The sequence below is a fragment of the Canis lupus genome, chromosome 12 (assembly GCF_003254725.2).
Source record: "Canis lupus dingo isolate Sandy chromosome 12, ASM325472v2, whole genome shotgun sequence".
NCBI classification, from domain to species: Eukaryota; Metazoa; Chordata; class Mammalia; order Carnivora; family Canidae; genus Canis; species Canis lupus.
Window position 1 is genome coordinate 55,762,778 of NC_064254.1, and position 14,428 is coordinate 55,777,205.

Here is a 14,428-nt window from a genome sequence, read left to right on the forward strand (position 1 = left end):
TGGGACTCGATTCCGGTCTCCAAGATCATGCCCTGGGCTGAAGGCGGAGCTAAACCGCTGAGTCACCTGGGCAGCCCTTTTTCTAGTTTTTTTAGGTGTAAGATTATTTGAAATAATTTTGCTACTTGAGGTACACCTGTATCACTACAAACTTTCCTCTTAGATCTGCTTTTGCTGTGCCAAAAGGTTTTTGACCCTTGTGTTGTCATTTTCATTTGTATCCATGTAATATTTCATTTTCTCTTTGATTTCTTCACTGACCTATTTTTTGTTGTTGTTGTTGTTGTTCATTTAGTAGCATGTTGTTTGTGTTTCTGTTTTTTCCATTTTTTCTTCTAATTGATTTCTAGTTTTACTGTTTTGGTCAGAAAAGGTGCTTGATATAGTTTTAATCCTCTTAAATGTATAGAGACTTGTTTTGTTGCCTAACATGTGATCTCTCCTGGAGAATGCTCCATGTGCAATTGAAAAGATTTTATATTCTGCTGCTTTTGGTTGGAATGTTTTGTATATCTGTTAAGTCCATCTGATCTAATGTGTCATTGAAGACACTGTTCCCTTATTGATTTTCTGTCTGGATGATTTATCCATTGATATAAGTGAGAGAAGCAAACACCTTTAAGTAAATCTTGAAGACTTCTCAGCTTTCTCCAATAATCTTTTCTAGTTGTTTAACATCTGCTCTGACAAAATTCTCCCTTGCATTTGAATTAAATTCATTTGTATTCTGCCCATTTTTCCTTCCACTGTCCTCAATAGTCAGGGAGACAGCGGTAGTCTTGGCTTTACAGGACAATGCCTCAGTTATTGGCAATTCATTGATTTTCATTAGAGAAAGATAGCTCATGTCAGGTTTTAAGTGCTCTATAATTAATGAATGAAGTTAAGAATTGGATTAACGAAGAAGATAAATGAGATGGATCCAATAATTGCTGGTCTTATATACCAAAAACATTAGATATGAGTGTGAACATTAGTATATGTAGATATCTTTAGATAAAAACTTCATTTATCTTTTAAGTATATATTTCAATATTTAAGAAAATAACCACCTTGACTATATCTTGTTGGCTTTGCTGAAGAAATTTCAAACTTGGCTACAAATAAGCCTTTGCTAATAGAAGGAACAGATATGTGCTTGACTTGGAAACAAAACAATGATGGATTAATGAAATCAATGTAATTTATATTTTCTTCCAACTTATATTCCTTCCATTGACTCATTTAGTTTTCATATGTTGTTAATGGATTCCTAAATTTTGCATTGCATTTCTAAGTTATATATGAATTTCTCACAAATATTTTAAAAAATATTTCCTGTTTTCTTAGCTTTTAAAAACTAGTTTTTAAAAAAATACTGCAGTTTCCCATACATATTCTTAAAGGTTTGAAATATTTAACATCTTCTTTAGTGAGGCCTTAGTAAAACACAGAAACTCATCCTAGACTGGCTAAATCTATCATCCTGGTATCAAGCTGATTTCTCTTTCAATATGAGTCTGTATGTTTCCTTTTCCATTTTATTAAATGTATCAACTTATTATAGATCTTATTGCTCTATCACTTTGTTTTTCCCCCACTGTGAAAGGAAATACATTTCCTTTGTTCTTCTTTTGCACTAATGTATGCTGCCTGTGTTAACCATACTTAATGAAAACAATCACAATTTTCTCAGGTTTGTTTCTCCCTACTGTGTACTTGAGATGAAAAACTCACTTCCCTGTGTATAGTACAATACCTTTAATTGGAAAGAAAAGGAAATCACCAGTGACATTTCTAATACCATCAGTTGTCTGCCTCTTTCCTCAGCACCAGCTTATAATAAATCAATTGTGAATCTAACCATGGATGGGGAAAGGTACTAGATTTGCTAACAGCCCCCTTAAAAAAAAACAAAGCAAGTATATGTCACCCTATCACTGATTTAGAAGTGTTACCCAGATTTATTGTTGCAAATAAAAATGTTTGAGGCTATTCCTTATCCTTTATCAAATAATCAAGTATTTCCAATTTAATTGATGAGGGGATCAGGTCATTGGCATACTTCTGGTAGTTTGCAAGCTTTGCCTGAGGTGAAGAAGTAAGGATTTTAGAATGTGGATTTTAGGAGCTTATTTCTGTTCCATAAAACACAAAATGAATGTCTCTTTAGAGATTCAATATTTCTGGCATGTTCACTGGCTCTGCATACTCCCTCCCCTTTCTCTGTCCATTTTGGGGTCAGGACACCTTGAAACCTGTCCATGGTTTTTAAAATGAAACAAGCAGAGATGAATTCAGAAAATCAGGCTGTATGGATATGCCCATTAGCATTTAATTTAAGATGTTAGAGATAGTCAAATTTTACAGGCTCCTGTAGCATTTGACACTGTGACCCAATTCACAAATGCTCTACATCATTTCTACTTGAAATTCACAATACTGAAGCAAAAGAAGCATTAAATATTCTGTCGTTGTGCTTTAAAAGGTATGCCTTCCATTGTGAGGTATTGTTTGTGAACTACTAAAAAGATCCCTTTTTTGTGAGTGAAAATTAATCCTGAGCTCGTCTTGCAGAACAACTTACCTTTTCATTTTTGTCAAATGGCACCAAGATAATGGGAAGCTAACCACAAAATTAGTGCTTTAAAACTATAAACATAAGACAAATGCTACTATATTTATTCAAAAGTGGTATTTAGTGCTTTCCTGATTCTCTTGGTGAATGCTACATCCTTACTTAGTCTTGTGCTGGTTCATAGATAAAAAGATTAATTCAGCAAACACACTTCCTACCCTCTAGGAGCTGACAATCAAAGAACTCTTCAGATATTTCATTAATGAAAGAACATTTGTTAATGCTTCTTTAACTCCCTAGAGGATATGTTTATTTTCATCTTGATTAAATTTATATGAAGCTTGCATTGCCCCATTTAAAATAACTTTAATTTTTTCAAACCTACTAAAGGGACTTTGGCTTTTCTAGTATTCATTAAAATTAGAACAATGTAAATTTCATAAACATTTTTTAAATGCTATAGCTTTAGCTTTTCTCTAGGTTTGTAAATAATACTTTACTTGTATCTAAAAAGTCACATACAAAATATTGGTAATTAATATGGGGGTGCAGTAAAGGCTGGCTTATGGTATCCTGAGGTCACAGGGCATGTGGGACTTGCTCTGCTTCTCACTGGCCAGGAGATGCTGAGCAACTTTCCTATCCTCCCTTAGTCTTCTTCCAGGCTAGTGTGGACTGACAAAGGAGAGTAAGACCTACATCCTGAATTGGGACTCACAGTGTGGTAGAGGGAACAGACTCTTCAACAAATGATTATGGTATTCTGGGTGATAGATATGAGGATCGAAGTCTTTTCTCAGGGACAGAAGTGGTGTAAAGCAAGGAGGACTTAATGCGGGTTTCACGAAGGTTCATAGCACCTTCATCCTAACTTGGCCTTAGGTCCACTGGCTGCTTCCCATTTACTCATTAACCCTTCCCTTTCCTTGTGAGTGGGCTTCATGGTCCAAATATTTCAATAGTTCTCCTGCCATCTAGCAAGCACTGGCTCTGGACCAACCCAGTGGTCCACTTTATCTGTGCCTATGCCAAGACAGCTAAATCCTGTCAACTGGAAGAGGCCAGTTGACAGGAGGGCTTGGTGTGGGATCTGCTCAGCTCTCCGAGTCCTCTTTGTGCCCTACACTAGTGTCCTTCCATCCTCGCTACCCCTGCCCCCCTCAGCTCCTCCTCAGCCACCCTTCACTGCCTGGAACTTCCTCAAAACCCTCACCCCTCAGACTCAGAGACAGGACCTTTTCTTCTATTTTTTGGAGCAAATATCAGAGAGGAGGGTCTCACAGCAGATCAGATGAGATGAGATGAGGCAGAGGAGAGTGAGAGGAGACAGATGGGCAAGAGGTAGATGGAAAGAGACCAACGCGGAAGGTTGGGAGCTAGTAGGGAGGAGGGTGCAGAGGAGGGGTCTGAGGAATAAGCCTGAGAATGTGGGATGGGCAAGGTCAGAGGAGGAGTGTTAAATCAAAACCAAAATGGAAAGGGCATGGTGAGAGGTGCCCAGTACTGCTGGGACATCACGGTCCAGAATATTCATTTTCTCTGTAATTTTCAATCAGGAACCCCTTGGTAACTTTAGTGAAAGTAGCTTTAGGGGAATGGAAGAAAGTAGAAGCAAGAATGTGGTAGCTTGGGGCATGGAAGGAAAATGACGAAGTAGAAAGTGCAAGTATAGGTCAGAAGCTGGGATACCATCTCAATTTGGTTTCCTAAGTTGGAGTTTACCCGACAACTTTCTGATTCTTATGCTCCACCTACCTACCAGGAGAGGATGTGCTGTTTTGTTTTTAGGTACACACATACTTTTTTCAGAAAAAAGAATAGGAAGGAAAGAAAAAGATGGGAGTTTGGCTGAGAGAAGAGAGAGTAGCTATCGGGAGAAATCCAGAGTCAAAGGAGGGAACTTTTTTTAAAGGATGCAAGTGCATTAAGCATACTGGTAGATAAAGGAAAGGAGAGAGCAAAATTGAAGGTGAAGGGAAGGGGTCATTCTTTGGTTGGTAAAGGCTAAGCGTATCCTCTAGGAATGGTGCAAAGTCCATGGGACACTATGATGACAATAGGCACAGGGTCTCAAACAGGCAGGAGGGATTTGGACAGGAGAAGGGGAGACCCCTCAAGCTCTAATCTTGGAAGATGAGGGACAACTCTAGGTGTGGACCTAGAGAAGCTCCCACATGAGGGTCAGGAACCTGAGGAGGTTCCTTGTTGATGGAATCAAGTGAGAAACAGGGTTGTCTGTTGAAGTTGTGCTATGTCAGGACCATGTAGAGGGTCTAAGGGAGGTGGCCTTCCAGGGCAGGGGTGGAGGTGGGGGGCAGGGGTTGGTAAAAAAGCCTCTGAGATAAAGCAGAGGGAACTGACATGTTTTTAAAAATTAAGTGTCAGGAGATCCCTGGGTGGCACAGCGGTTTGGCGCCTGCCTTTGGCCCAGGGCGCGATCCTGGAGACCCGGGATCGAATCCCACGTCGGGCTCCCGGTGTATGGAGCCTGCTTCTCCCTCTGCCTGTGTCTCTGCCCCTCTCTCTCTCTCTCTCTCTCTCTCTGTGTGTGAGTATCGTAAATTTAAGAATAAATAAATAAATAAATAAATAAAAATTAAGTGTCAGAGCTCTTATTAAGGTTGGAAACAGCAAAATGATGGTGACCCAGTTTGTACATTTCTGTTTTTTTTTTTTTTTGTATACTCACTAAAGAATGGAGAGGGCCGATCCTTGGATTCACTCAAGATGGAAGGATTTTAGGCTGTGAATAGTCCAAAGGATCCTATTGGAAGGGTTCAGCTTGTTGGGTTAGGTGAGTGTCAAGGACTTAAGGTTTGCTTGAGGGAGAACAAATGTGTGTCTCAAGTAAGTACATGAGAGAGTATCTGTCTGTCGCCCCTGCGGGCAGCTACCATATGAGGAAGCCACCGGCCTGCTGGAGGTTTGGAGCTTGAAGATGTGGTATGTCCACTTAAAAGTTCTTAGTGACCTGCTATCCCCTTAAGAATGAAATTTCTTCTTCATTGCTTTAGACTCTTACAACCCTCTCCAGCCTTTTCTTTTCTTTTCACTTCTCCCCCAGCCTTTACTCTTCCCCATCTGAAAAAGACAAAAACAAAACCACCATAGTATTGCAGTGAGATGAAACCAAACAGAAATGACCATCCATAATGCTTTTGAAGGAGCCAAATGGCTAACTAAGTATATAAACATTAAGATAAAAGAGCTAAATGGCTTTCAAGCCATCACCTTCAGTCTCCAAAATAATTAACAGAGGTTTCATCCTAAATGGACTTCCCTTTATTCTGGAGAAGTAGCACTTTGTTTACCCTCCCATTGCTGCTCAGGAGATGAGGCTTAAAGATGTTAAATAATTTTGATAGATCACACAGCTGGTATTTGACAAAGTCAGAATTTGATCTCTGTGTCTCTGGTTTTTGAAAACCATGCTTTCCCCATAAAACCGTACAATCCAGTTGTTTATCGCTACAATAAAGGTCTCAAAAACAGATGCTTACATTGTAAAAAGAATTCCCGAATGACATGACTGAAAGTCAAAGATATACTGAAGAATTGTCATTCCTGGAGACTTGTTTAGATCAACGATCACTTGATTATCTTTAATTGTTTGACCACTTTCTCAGGGCACAAGAGATGAGCCACAAAATAGACATTCTCTCCTTTTTGTGGAGAGAACAGTCTTTGTTTAGGTGATCCATTTGTGTCTGACCAGATGGATCTAAAAAAAAGGTAGAATAAAGAGGGAGCTGAATTACTTTACCTAAAAATATGGGAAATATGTCATTTTTTTATTTCTAAGAGGAGAGAAAGCTAAAGCTGCATCATGGAAATGGGAAGTGGTGAAAGAATTTGATGGCAGGAGGGAGATTAAAGACTCAACAAGAATACAGCAAGCCAGGACACTAGAGACAGGTAGAGGTGACCTTGAGAGCTTAACTCTGCTTGGAACGTGCAGAAATCTTTGGAGGCAAGATTTCACCTTTCTATAGAATGAGGAATGGGAGTTGGAATTTCATTGAGATTTTTAAAGGGCAGATGACATCTGCATTGTGGTGGATTTTATCTTCATTTATCATCGCACTTATCTTAAATAACACATGGTGCATTATTTACATGTTTTGCATCACAAGTTTGTATCTGTTCTCTCTAGGTGACGTAAACATAATTTACAAATTTATATTTTCAAGTGCATCACCCTTTCTTTATAGGTATTTTGTAAATTTGAGACTTTTCTTTACGGATTTTGAGTCTATTAATTACCCATCCATTTGTGTGGTTTCCTCAAGTGTGACAGAAATAATATGGATAGTAGTTTTAATTTGATGCATGGATTAAGTATGCTCCTATTCAAGATGCTAATTCAGTAGAAAGATTCTTTTACCGTTTTTGTAGTGTTATGAACACTAAAAATACGGACAGTCTACTGTGTAAAACTAGGTAATATAAAAGTTTATCTTTCATTGTAAATTTTATTTATTGTAAATATTCCCATGGTGTCCCTTTTATTAAGGACTAGTAATGAGTTTGGCTTTTTTAAAAAAATGACTAATGTGAACTCACACCCAATGCCAGTCATTCATTTGGTAATTAGACAAAAAGTGTGAAGTTTTAGTTTTTTGAGAATCAGAGCTTATTTAGAGAGGCGAAGCTTTAAACTATTAAAGAAAAAAAGCCTTTGATACCTTATAGACCAGCCAGCAATCTCATTCTTAGAAAAAAAAAATACTAAAAAAAAAGTTAAAAAAATACTACTACTTTCAGACAAAATTCATTCCTTAATTCAATATTCTATACTTCATTATATTTTCAATATTCCATATATACTCATTTGTACTTTTTATGGAAATGATAAGAAACTCCCATAAATAAACTACTGCCGCACTGTAGTGAACTTCCTCTGTGTGTGGGTTGCCTTTAAGCTGTGCGCTCTGAATCCAAAACCTGTGGGAGAGATAGTGTCATCTCCAGTTTGCATAAAAGGAACCTGAGCCTGGCTGTGTTAAATTCTCTCACAAAGATGAAGGAACCTGTGCGGGGTGATGCCCCAGCCCGTCCTGAGACTCTGCCCCTGGACCAGCCTAACGCTGGACCCTGCAGGCTCCAGGAGAGCTGCAGAGAACTTGAGATGGTTTTCCGCAGTCCTCAGTTGGCAGAGTTCCAGCCTGCAGTGTCTTCCCTGAGAGCGCGGACACGTTCAGTTCTGTGCACTCCACTCCGTCCTTCTAAGGGTACAAGTGCTGTATCATGTACTGCAGGTTTCTACTAAACAGTGTAGTATAGAGGACTCTGTATCAACAGATGTACTTTCTCTCCTCGGAGGAAAAAAATAGATAGAGCCCCTGACTTGACTTACCCTGACCAATATACATTGAGAGCTGTTTTCCTAAACCCAGTATTATGTAGACATTGTCAGTATCGACCAGTTGCTGCTTTTGAGCACAGTGAGTTTGGGAGTCAGTGACTTGCAGTAGTGGAGACAAAAATCGCTTGTTTGGCAACCACCTGTCATCCTTTCTTCGGTTCGCGTTCATCCATTTGTCACCACGTTTTGTGAAGAGCTGAACAGGGAAGCTTAAGAAAAATGCTTTACTCTGTCTTGATGATAGAAAGCATTTCTCATTGCTGGTAGCATGGTGGTAACTTTTCATTCCTTCTGGCAGTTTTTAAAGACTTATTTGACTTTGGGGGAACCTGCAGTATATCTTTAAGTCACAGTTCAAAAGTATAAGACAGGGTTGTTCATTTTCAATTTTGGCTGAAAAGTCAACTTGGACTGTGGCACTTCAAAGTTAGGGAAAACTTGGCTTTAAAAATGGATGCTGATACGAGATGGCATATTTAATGACAAATGTATCTATAGAAAGCTGTTAAGATGCAGATTATCCCCCCCTGGGGTGGGGGAGGGAGATCAAAACTGCCAATCTATGAAATGTACTCGATAGAGGGAGGCATAGAATCTATCTTTGCAAGTGCTTTGATTGCAGGGGACAGTATAGCAGCATGTGGCATCATAACCCAGAGCAGGCAAATCAGCTTGATGACTTTCAAAGCCAGGAATACTGCTGCAGGCAAGGGTACTCCAGTCTAGGAGAAATTAAAACATATAGAGACTGTTATTAATTCCATATCTATTTTTGTATAGTCAAATCTGTATGCAAATCCTTAGCATCTCATTTCAGCAGATTAATCTAAAAGTGAAGAGTGTTATGTGAAGAGAATGTAATGATAAAGCTCTGCAAATAACACTGCTAAAGAAATGTGGGCCACAAAGTTGGATGCTTTTTTGAAATTTATTTTTTGTATTGAGAACAAATGGTTTTTATTTATATGATCATTTGTAAATTATTTCAAAGGAGGAAAGCAATAAAACCAATTTCTAAGGTTCTCCCTTGCAATCCTGACTTGGCAAAAGTTACAACACTAGGTTTTTAGGCACCTCCTGTGGTTTAACATTCCAGAAGTAATCAACCAAATAACTAACTAGGATTTTTATTTTTACTTTCACCTAGTAACCCAGTATCTCATTTTTAAACATTGTCATGTGAGTGAAAATTTGTATGTAAGGGTAAGGAATCTAATTACTGCGTGCTGATTAAGGAGGGGGGGAAACTATTACAAATGCAACTGTAGAAGAGAGTAAATAATAAGTCTGAAGAGCATGAAGATAAATTGTGTGCCCTGCCTAGGAGAGAGGTTGTAATAGCTACATTCTAATCCATTGGTTGTACATTTAATCTATAATGGGCAGAGCCTGATACATATAGTAGTGTAAATATTTTCAAATAGTGTCATAAACAGATAGTTTACTGCAGTAGATATTAATTCTGTCCCATATTTCTAAAACAAGGAGAGAAACTGTCAAAGTTTTGAAATAATGGGTGGGAGCTTTACCCTCTGCTCCCTCTCATTTGGAGAAATGATTATAGGTGAGCTGGACATTAATCTGGTGGTTATGGCCCAGATCAAAAGCACTTGGCAATCATTTTAACCCTGAAGACTTGTGAGGTCTCAATAGATTTGATTATTCTTATGTAGTTATGCTAAGAAAGAATGATTGGACATTCAATTTTTAATCAGATAAGAAAAGGAAGGTTGGGAGGAAAAAGCAAACATACCTCTGTGTTTATTTGGACATACATTTTGACTCTATGTAGGCATTTCAGCCTCTGCTTGCTTAAGTGTATTTTCTTTTCCTTTGATTTTATTTTAAAATGAGACATTCAATAAGAAATGCAGAGAAGACTCTTTGAGGGCAGGAAGCTCGTTTCTCTCTGTTCTTTGTGAATTTACTCTGCAGATAAAGCTTTCATTGATCTTAAAAGTAGTTGCAGGCTTCAGAGAGAATTTAAAAAAAAGCCCTCCAGTTAATAAAAGCCATAGTCAATTAATATGAAAGATATGATCTCCTTATTGGGGTTGAATGAGAGAGTAATGATTGGCCTGGACAGGTTCCCTTTCCCTTTATGTATCCATTAGTATTGATTGGTTATTCAGCTCAGTTGAGGATTGTGCACAAATCCTCTGGATTCTCATTGACTTAATTCCTGGCCACAGAGTTGATGGTAGTGACTTATTCTAAGGACTGAACCGTCAAAGCAAAAATTATACTGGGCAAAGTTAAGCAGGCAGGGAAGACTTTGTTCAAGACTATTGCAATAGGGGAGGGAGACCAGAATGCAGTCTGATATCAACTCCTCTGAAGAATAAGAGGTAGGAGGGTTTCAAAACACTGATCTTGGGATGCCTGGGTGGGTCAGCAGTTGAGCTTCTGCCTTGGGTTCAGGGTGTGATCCCAGGTCCAGGGATCAAGTCCCTCATTGGTCTCCTTGCAGGGAGCCTGCTTTTCCCTCTACCTATGTCTCTGCCTCTCTCTGTGTGTCTCTCATGAATAAATAAAATCTTAAAAAAAACAACACTGAACTTTATGAGAAAAATACTGAAGGAGCTTTGGAGGAAGGTTGATCAATGTGATGTATTGAGCATATTCAGCTCCCTCTGATTTTGTAAATGTTTTTCACTGTAATTAGGCCATTTGTGTTTGCTGACTGGCACCCATCAGAGTGAGGCTCCCACCCTCCTGCATAGAAACTGGGAGATAGGAACATCATCTTCCTTGATGATTATATTTCAATGGGATGGCTCCTAGGTCTTTGAGGAAGTTATTCCCAGGTTGTACAACTTGCAAGAAGCTTCTTAAGTGATTTGTATCTCGCGGAGGTGGAGAAAGCATTTACAGGGTTTCTAAAGTTAAGTCCTTTAAGATAAGGGATGTCAGGGGCCTAGAGATTGAAAGATAAAGTAAAGTTGAGTCAAACTGAGAAAAATGTTAAGGCTGTTTTGGTCATTATTGTAACAGTATACACTTTTTGAATTCAAAAAATTTCAATAGAAAAGACTTTTAGTCTGGTTCAGTTTGAGATCTTTATTGCAAAATTAGCTGCTTCTTTGTGATACTTATGAAAATGTTGCTCATTTTATTTTATTTTATTTATTTTTTTTTTATGTTGCTCATTTTAAATGAGCATCTAGAACTATATAAAAAGCACTATTTCTACACTTGATCTTAGCCAAAAGGCCGAGAAGCGATTAAAAAGCACTATTTCTAAGGAGATTTGGGGGGGGGGGGAACGTTCTCATATTCTTGCTATTTTCTTACCTAACATTTAATATCTCCTAGTGTGATTTTCTTATAGTCCTGTTTTATATGGTTTTTAGTTTTCCTATTTGGTGGTAAAAATTAAAGTAGAATCAGTAATTTCTGGGTTTTATAGGGTTCACTGCACACCACAAATGTGAAAGGAAGCATGAGGACAGATAAGAGAAACTTTGTTAGAAATGTGATGATTTTTTAGTGGTTCTTGATTAAGCAGAAGGTCTTGAGTCTTGGATCTAAGCAGTTGTCAGGAGGCTTTAGAAAAGTTGATAACAATACCGACTGTGTGCAGTGCTCTAGATGTGTGCTGTCCAATATGGTCACCCATAGTCACATGTGCCTTATTAGAGCACTTGAAATGTGGATAATCTGGTTTGAGATGTGCTGTGTCAAATATATATTGGATTTTCAAGACAATATGTAAAAAAAAGAATATAAGGTACCTCCATAATTTTTATATTAGTTTCACACTGAAATAATAATATTTGGCCTATGTTGAGTAAAATAAAATTTATATTAAGTTTACTTTCAATATTTCTTTTCAGTTTTTAATGTGGCTACTGGAAAATTTAAATTTGCATATGTGACTCACATTGATGGCTCCCATTATGTTCTGGCTCTGGCTCTAGATTTCTTTTGATAAGTCATGTCTTTTCTTAGATATAGTTCCTCCAAAGAGTTATCAAGATATCACTGTGTTTGTGTACAGAAGGTTAGAGCTGTAAAATTGCCAGTTTAGCTAAGGACAAGAATTTTCCATATAATTCTGTCCTGGGCATAAATTTCATAGAGACTTGTCCATGTGTGTTTTGTTCCTTCCATACTTTGCCCCTCATTCTGGCCATGCAGAGCAGCTTGCCAGAATTGGGACCTCTTGGTAATCTCAGCATACTTGTTGCTTGCTCTCAATTGAATTGCTTCTGAAATGTTTCTTGAAAATGAAACTGCTTCAACAATAAGCTTCTTAATTATGTCATGGGTTCACCACGAGGGTATACAAACAGATCCTCAGCAGTAGCTAATTTTCCTTTAATTGTATCTCATTCTTACGTTGGAATATCCTATTTCGTATTCATGAAAGCTCTAACACATGTTAATCCATTCCAGGTGGGGTAACTAACACAGCACAATATCAGAACAGACTAATGGTATATGAACCGAACCAGGTAAGAATCATATAAGAAAAACTCATTACCTTAATTAAAATGAATTTTAAAAGATTTCCACAGTCATTAGTGGTTGAAATGCCAAGTCTATACACACACACACATACATCCTAAACTTATATAGAGAAAAGGAAGCATCTGGATCAACTGCCTTTTGGTTGCCTCTTTTTTCCTCTCACAAAATTTTAGTTCCCTTAGCTTTATGCTATACACTGTGCTTAACTCCTTCAGAGTTTTGGATGATGTAGAAAAAAGGGGAGATATGTTGATGAGGTCAATGCCCTTTATTTCCATTATCTCAAGGGGCTGTTCATAGTCAGAGGCATCCAGAGAAAGGATTTTGATTGACCTGTTGTATGTCCTTTTAGAAGATTATCATTTCAAGAGGGGAACATGCTTACTGTTTCATGACTGCCAAATAAAATAATAACTTTTACTTAACTCAGTGTAGCCAAAATGTCTTAGCTCATTATCTGGGACAAGTCTGAAGTATCTGGAAAGTGTGAGGATGTATTTTGTCTAACAGCTGGTGCCTGAACTAGTAGCATTTTGATGACATCTGGCCCTTCTTCTGCTCACTTGCCATTGACCCTCAATGAGTCTTTTGTCCCCAAAAGAAGAACTAATTTTGTTCTCTTTTCTTTCTACCACAGTATCTGTGGCCTTGGCAAATGTTTTCAGAATTTCACCATTTCTATGATTTTGGTAATATAAATATTTTTCATGATGGTGGCAGTATTCCAAAATGATTTGATATGGAGATTTAATATCTGTCAGCTGGAGATAATGGAACATGGAACAACAGGTTGGCTTTGGCAGCCTGGGTCAGGATTGGCCACCAACTGTGTGTCCTGAATGACCTCAGTCGATTTGGTGTCTTTTTATTTCAACATGATTTGATTCTGAATTTAACGAAGGTGTTTCTCTCTTTGCAAGTGTGTTTCCTGATGTCATTAGAAGCTGTAGATTTCAGAGACCACATGTCCATGGGCCAGATGTCTCAAGAGGGATCATTAATTGCAGTTGCTTGAGTTCGGTGCACACGTGGTTAAAGAGGAAGAAGGTGTTAACATTTCTCAAATGAGTTCTGTTTCATGTTTGTACACACATGCTCTTTTTAAAAATTCTACTGGCATATTGTTTACGGTGGGTACTGGCAAACATCACATCTGCTTGCATCTTGTTCAGAATCTCAATAACTCTATCATTCAGCCCTGGTGCTTATTTCTCTTCTAGGCCTTTGTGGAGAGTCGATAATGCCTGCCATCTGCCACAGAGCACATCGCTACCTGCCAACAGGCAGGCTGGGGTGACCTCTGCTTCCCCACTACTGATTAGTATTCACACGCTAGCTTATTAGGAATGACCCCACTAGGCCTCTCTGTTTCTTTGCCTTTGCAGTGGTTGGCGGCTCACCTGGCAGGCACGGCAGTGAAGGAAGCTAAAGATATAATCAGGGGATGCAGGCAGGCTTTACAAACCAGATGGCGTCCACAGTCCTGTGGCAGGGGACTGGACTGCTAATGCAAACGCTGATTCCTAATACCGGGATGGGTTGCCTCATAGAAAGCACCCAAGGAAGGCATCATCAGAGTTTTGAGTTAAATCCACTCATGTGAAATGTATTGAATATATTTCTTCATAGAATTATCTGAAAGAAAGGTTTGCTATTTTATTAAAAAAGACATTTGATTGGAACAAGATTCTTCCAACATGTTTAAAAAGGGGGGGAGCAGATATATGCAAGCCTTTTCAAACTGGACAAACCACTCTTTTTAAAGTCTTATCTTTAAAAGAGAAATTAGAAATGAGCTAGTAGATAGGCCTTTAGTGAATGGACCAATGTTTATGTAAACTTTTTAAAAACTTATTCCTTTACAGCTTTGTGAACTGGTGAAGTTCTATGTATTAGAAACATCGGATGATCTATCAAAATCCAAATTTTTCTTGACAAAAGCAATCTGGGTTCTTCCTGTAGGTTAGTGTTTATGTACAAAGGAAATAGGTTTACTTACCTGTCCATTACTAAAGATTTAAAATTAAGGTCAT

The 14,428-nt window shown here is 38.2% G+C and overlaps 1 protein-coding gene and 1 pseudogene across 13 annotated transcripts in view; one reads left to right on the forward strand and one right to left on the reverse strand.

Annotated features, from left to right (window-relative positions):
• KLHL32 (kelch like family member 32) overlaps positions 1-14,428 on the forward strand; it is a 235,574-nt gene that overhangs the window by 192,768 nt on the left and 28,378 nt on the right. For 12 of the 13 annotated variants that reach the window (XR_007401315.1, XM_025444913.3, XM_049092392.1 and 9 more), the window contains one exon: positions 12,321-12,379. The exons of the other annotated variant lie outside the window; for it this stretch is intronic. Coding sequence is in view for 11 of the 12 variants with exons in the window: in XM_025444913.3 (XP_025300698.1) it covers positions 12,321-12,379 (59 nt within the window). In the remaining variant the exon portion in view is untranslated. The remainder of the gene's footprint in view (positions 1-12,320; positions 12,380-14,428) is intronic. 13 annotated transcript variants of the gene reach the window in all.
• On the reverse strand, positions 11,047-11,147 carry LOC125752312 (U2 spliceosomal RNA; annotated as a pseudogene).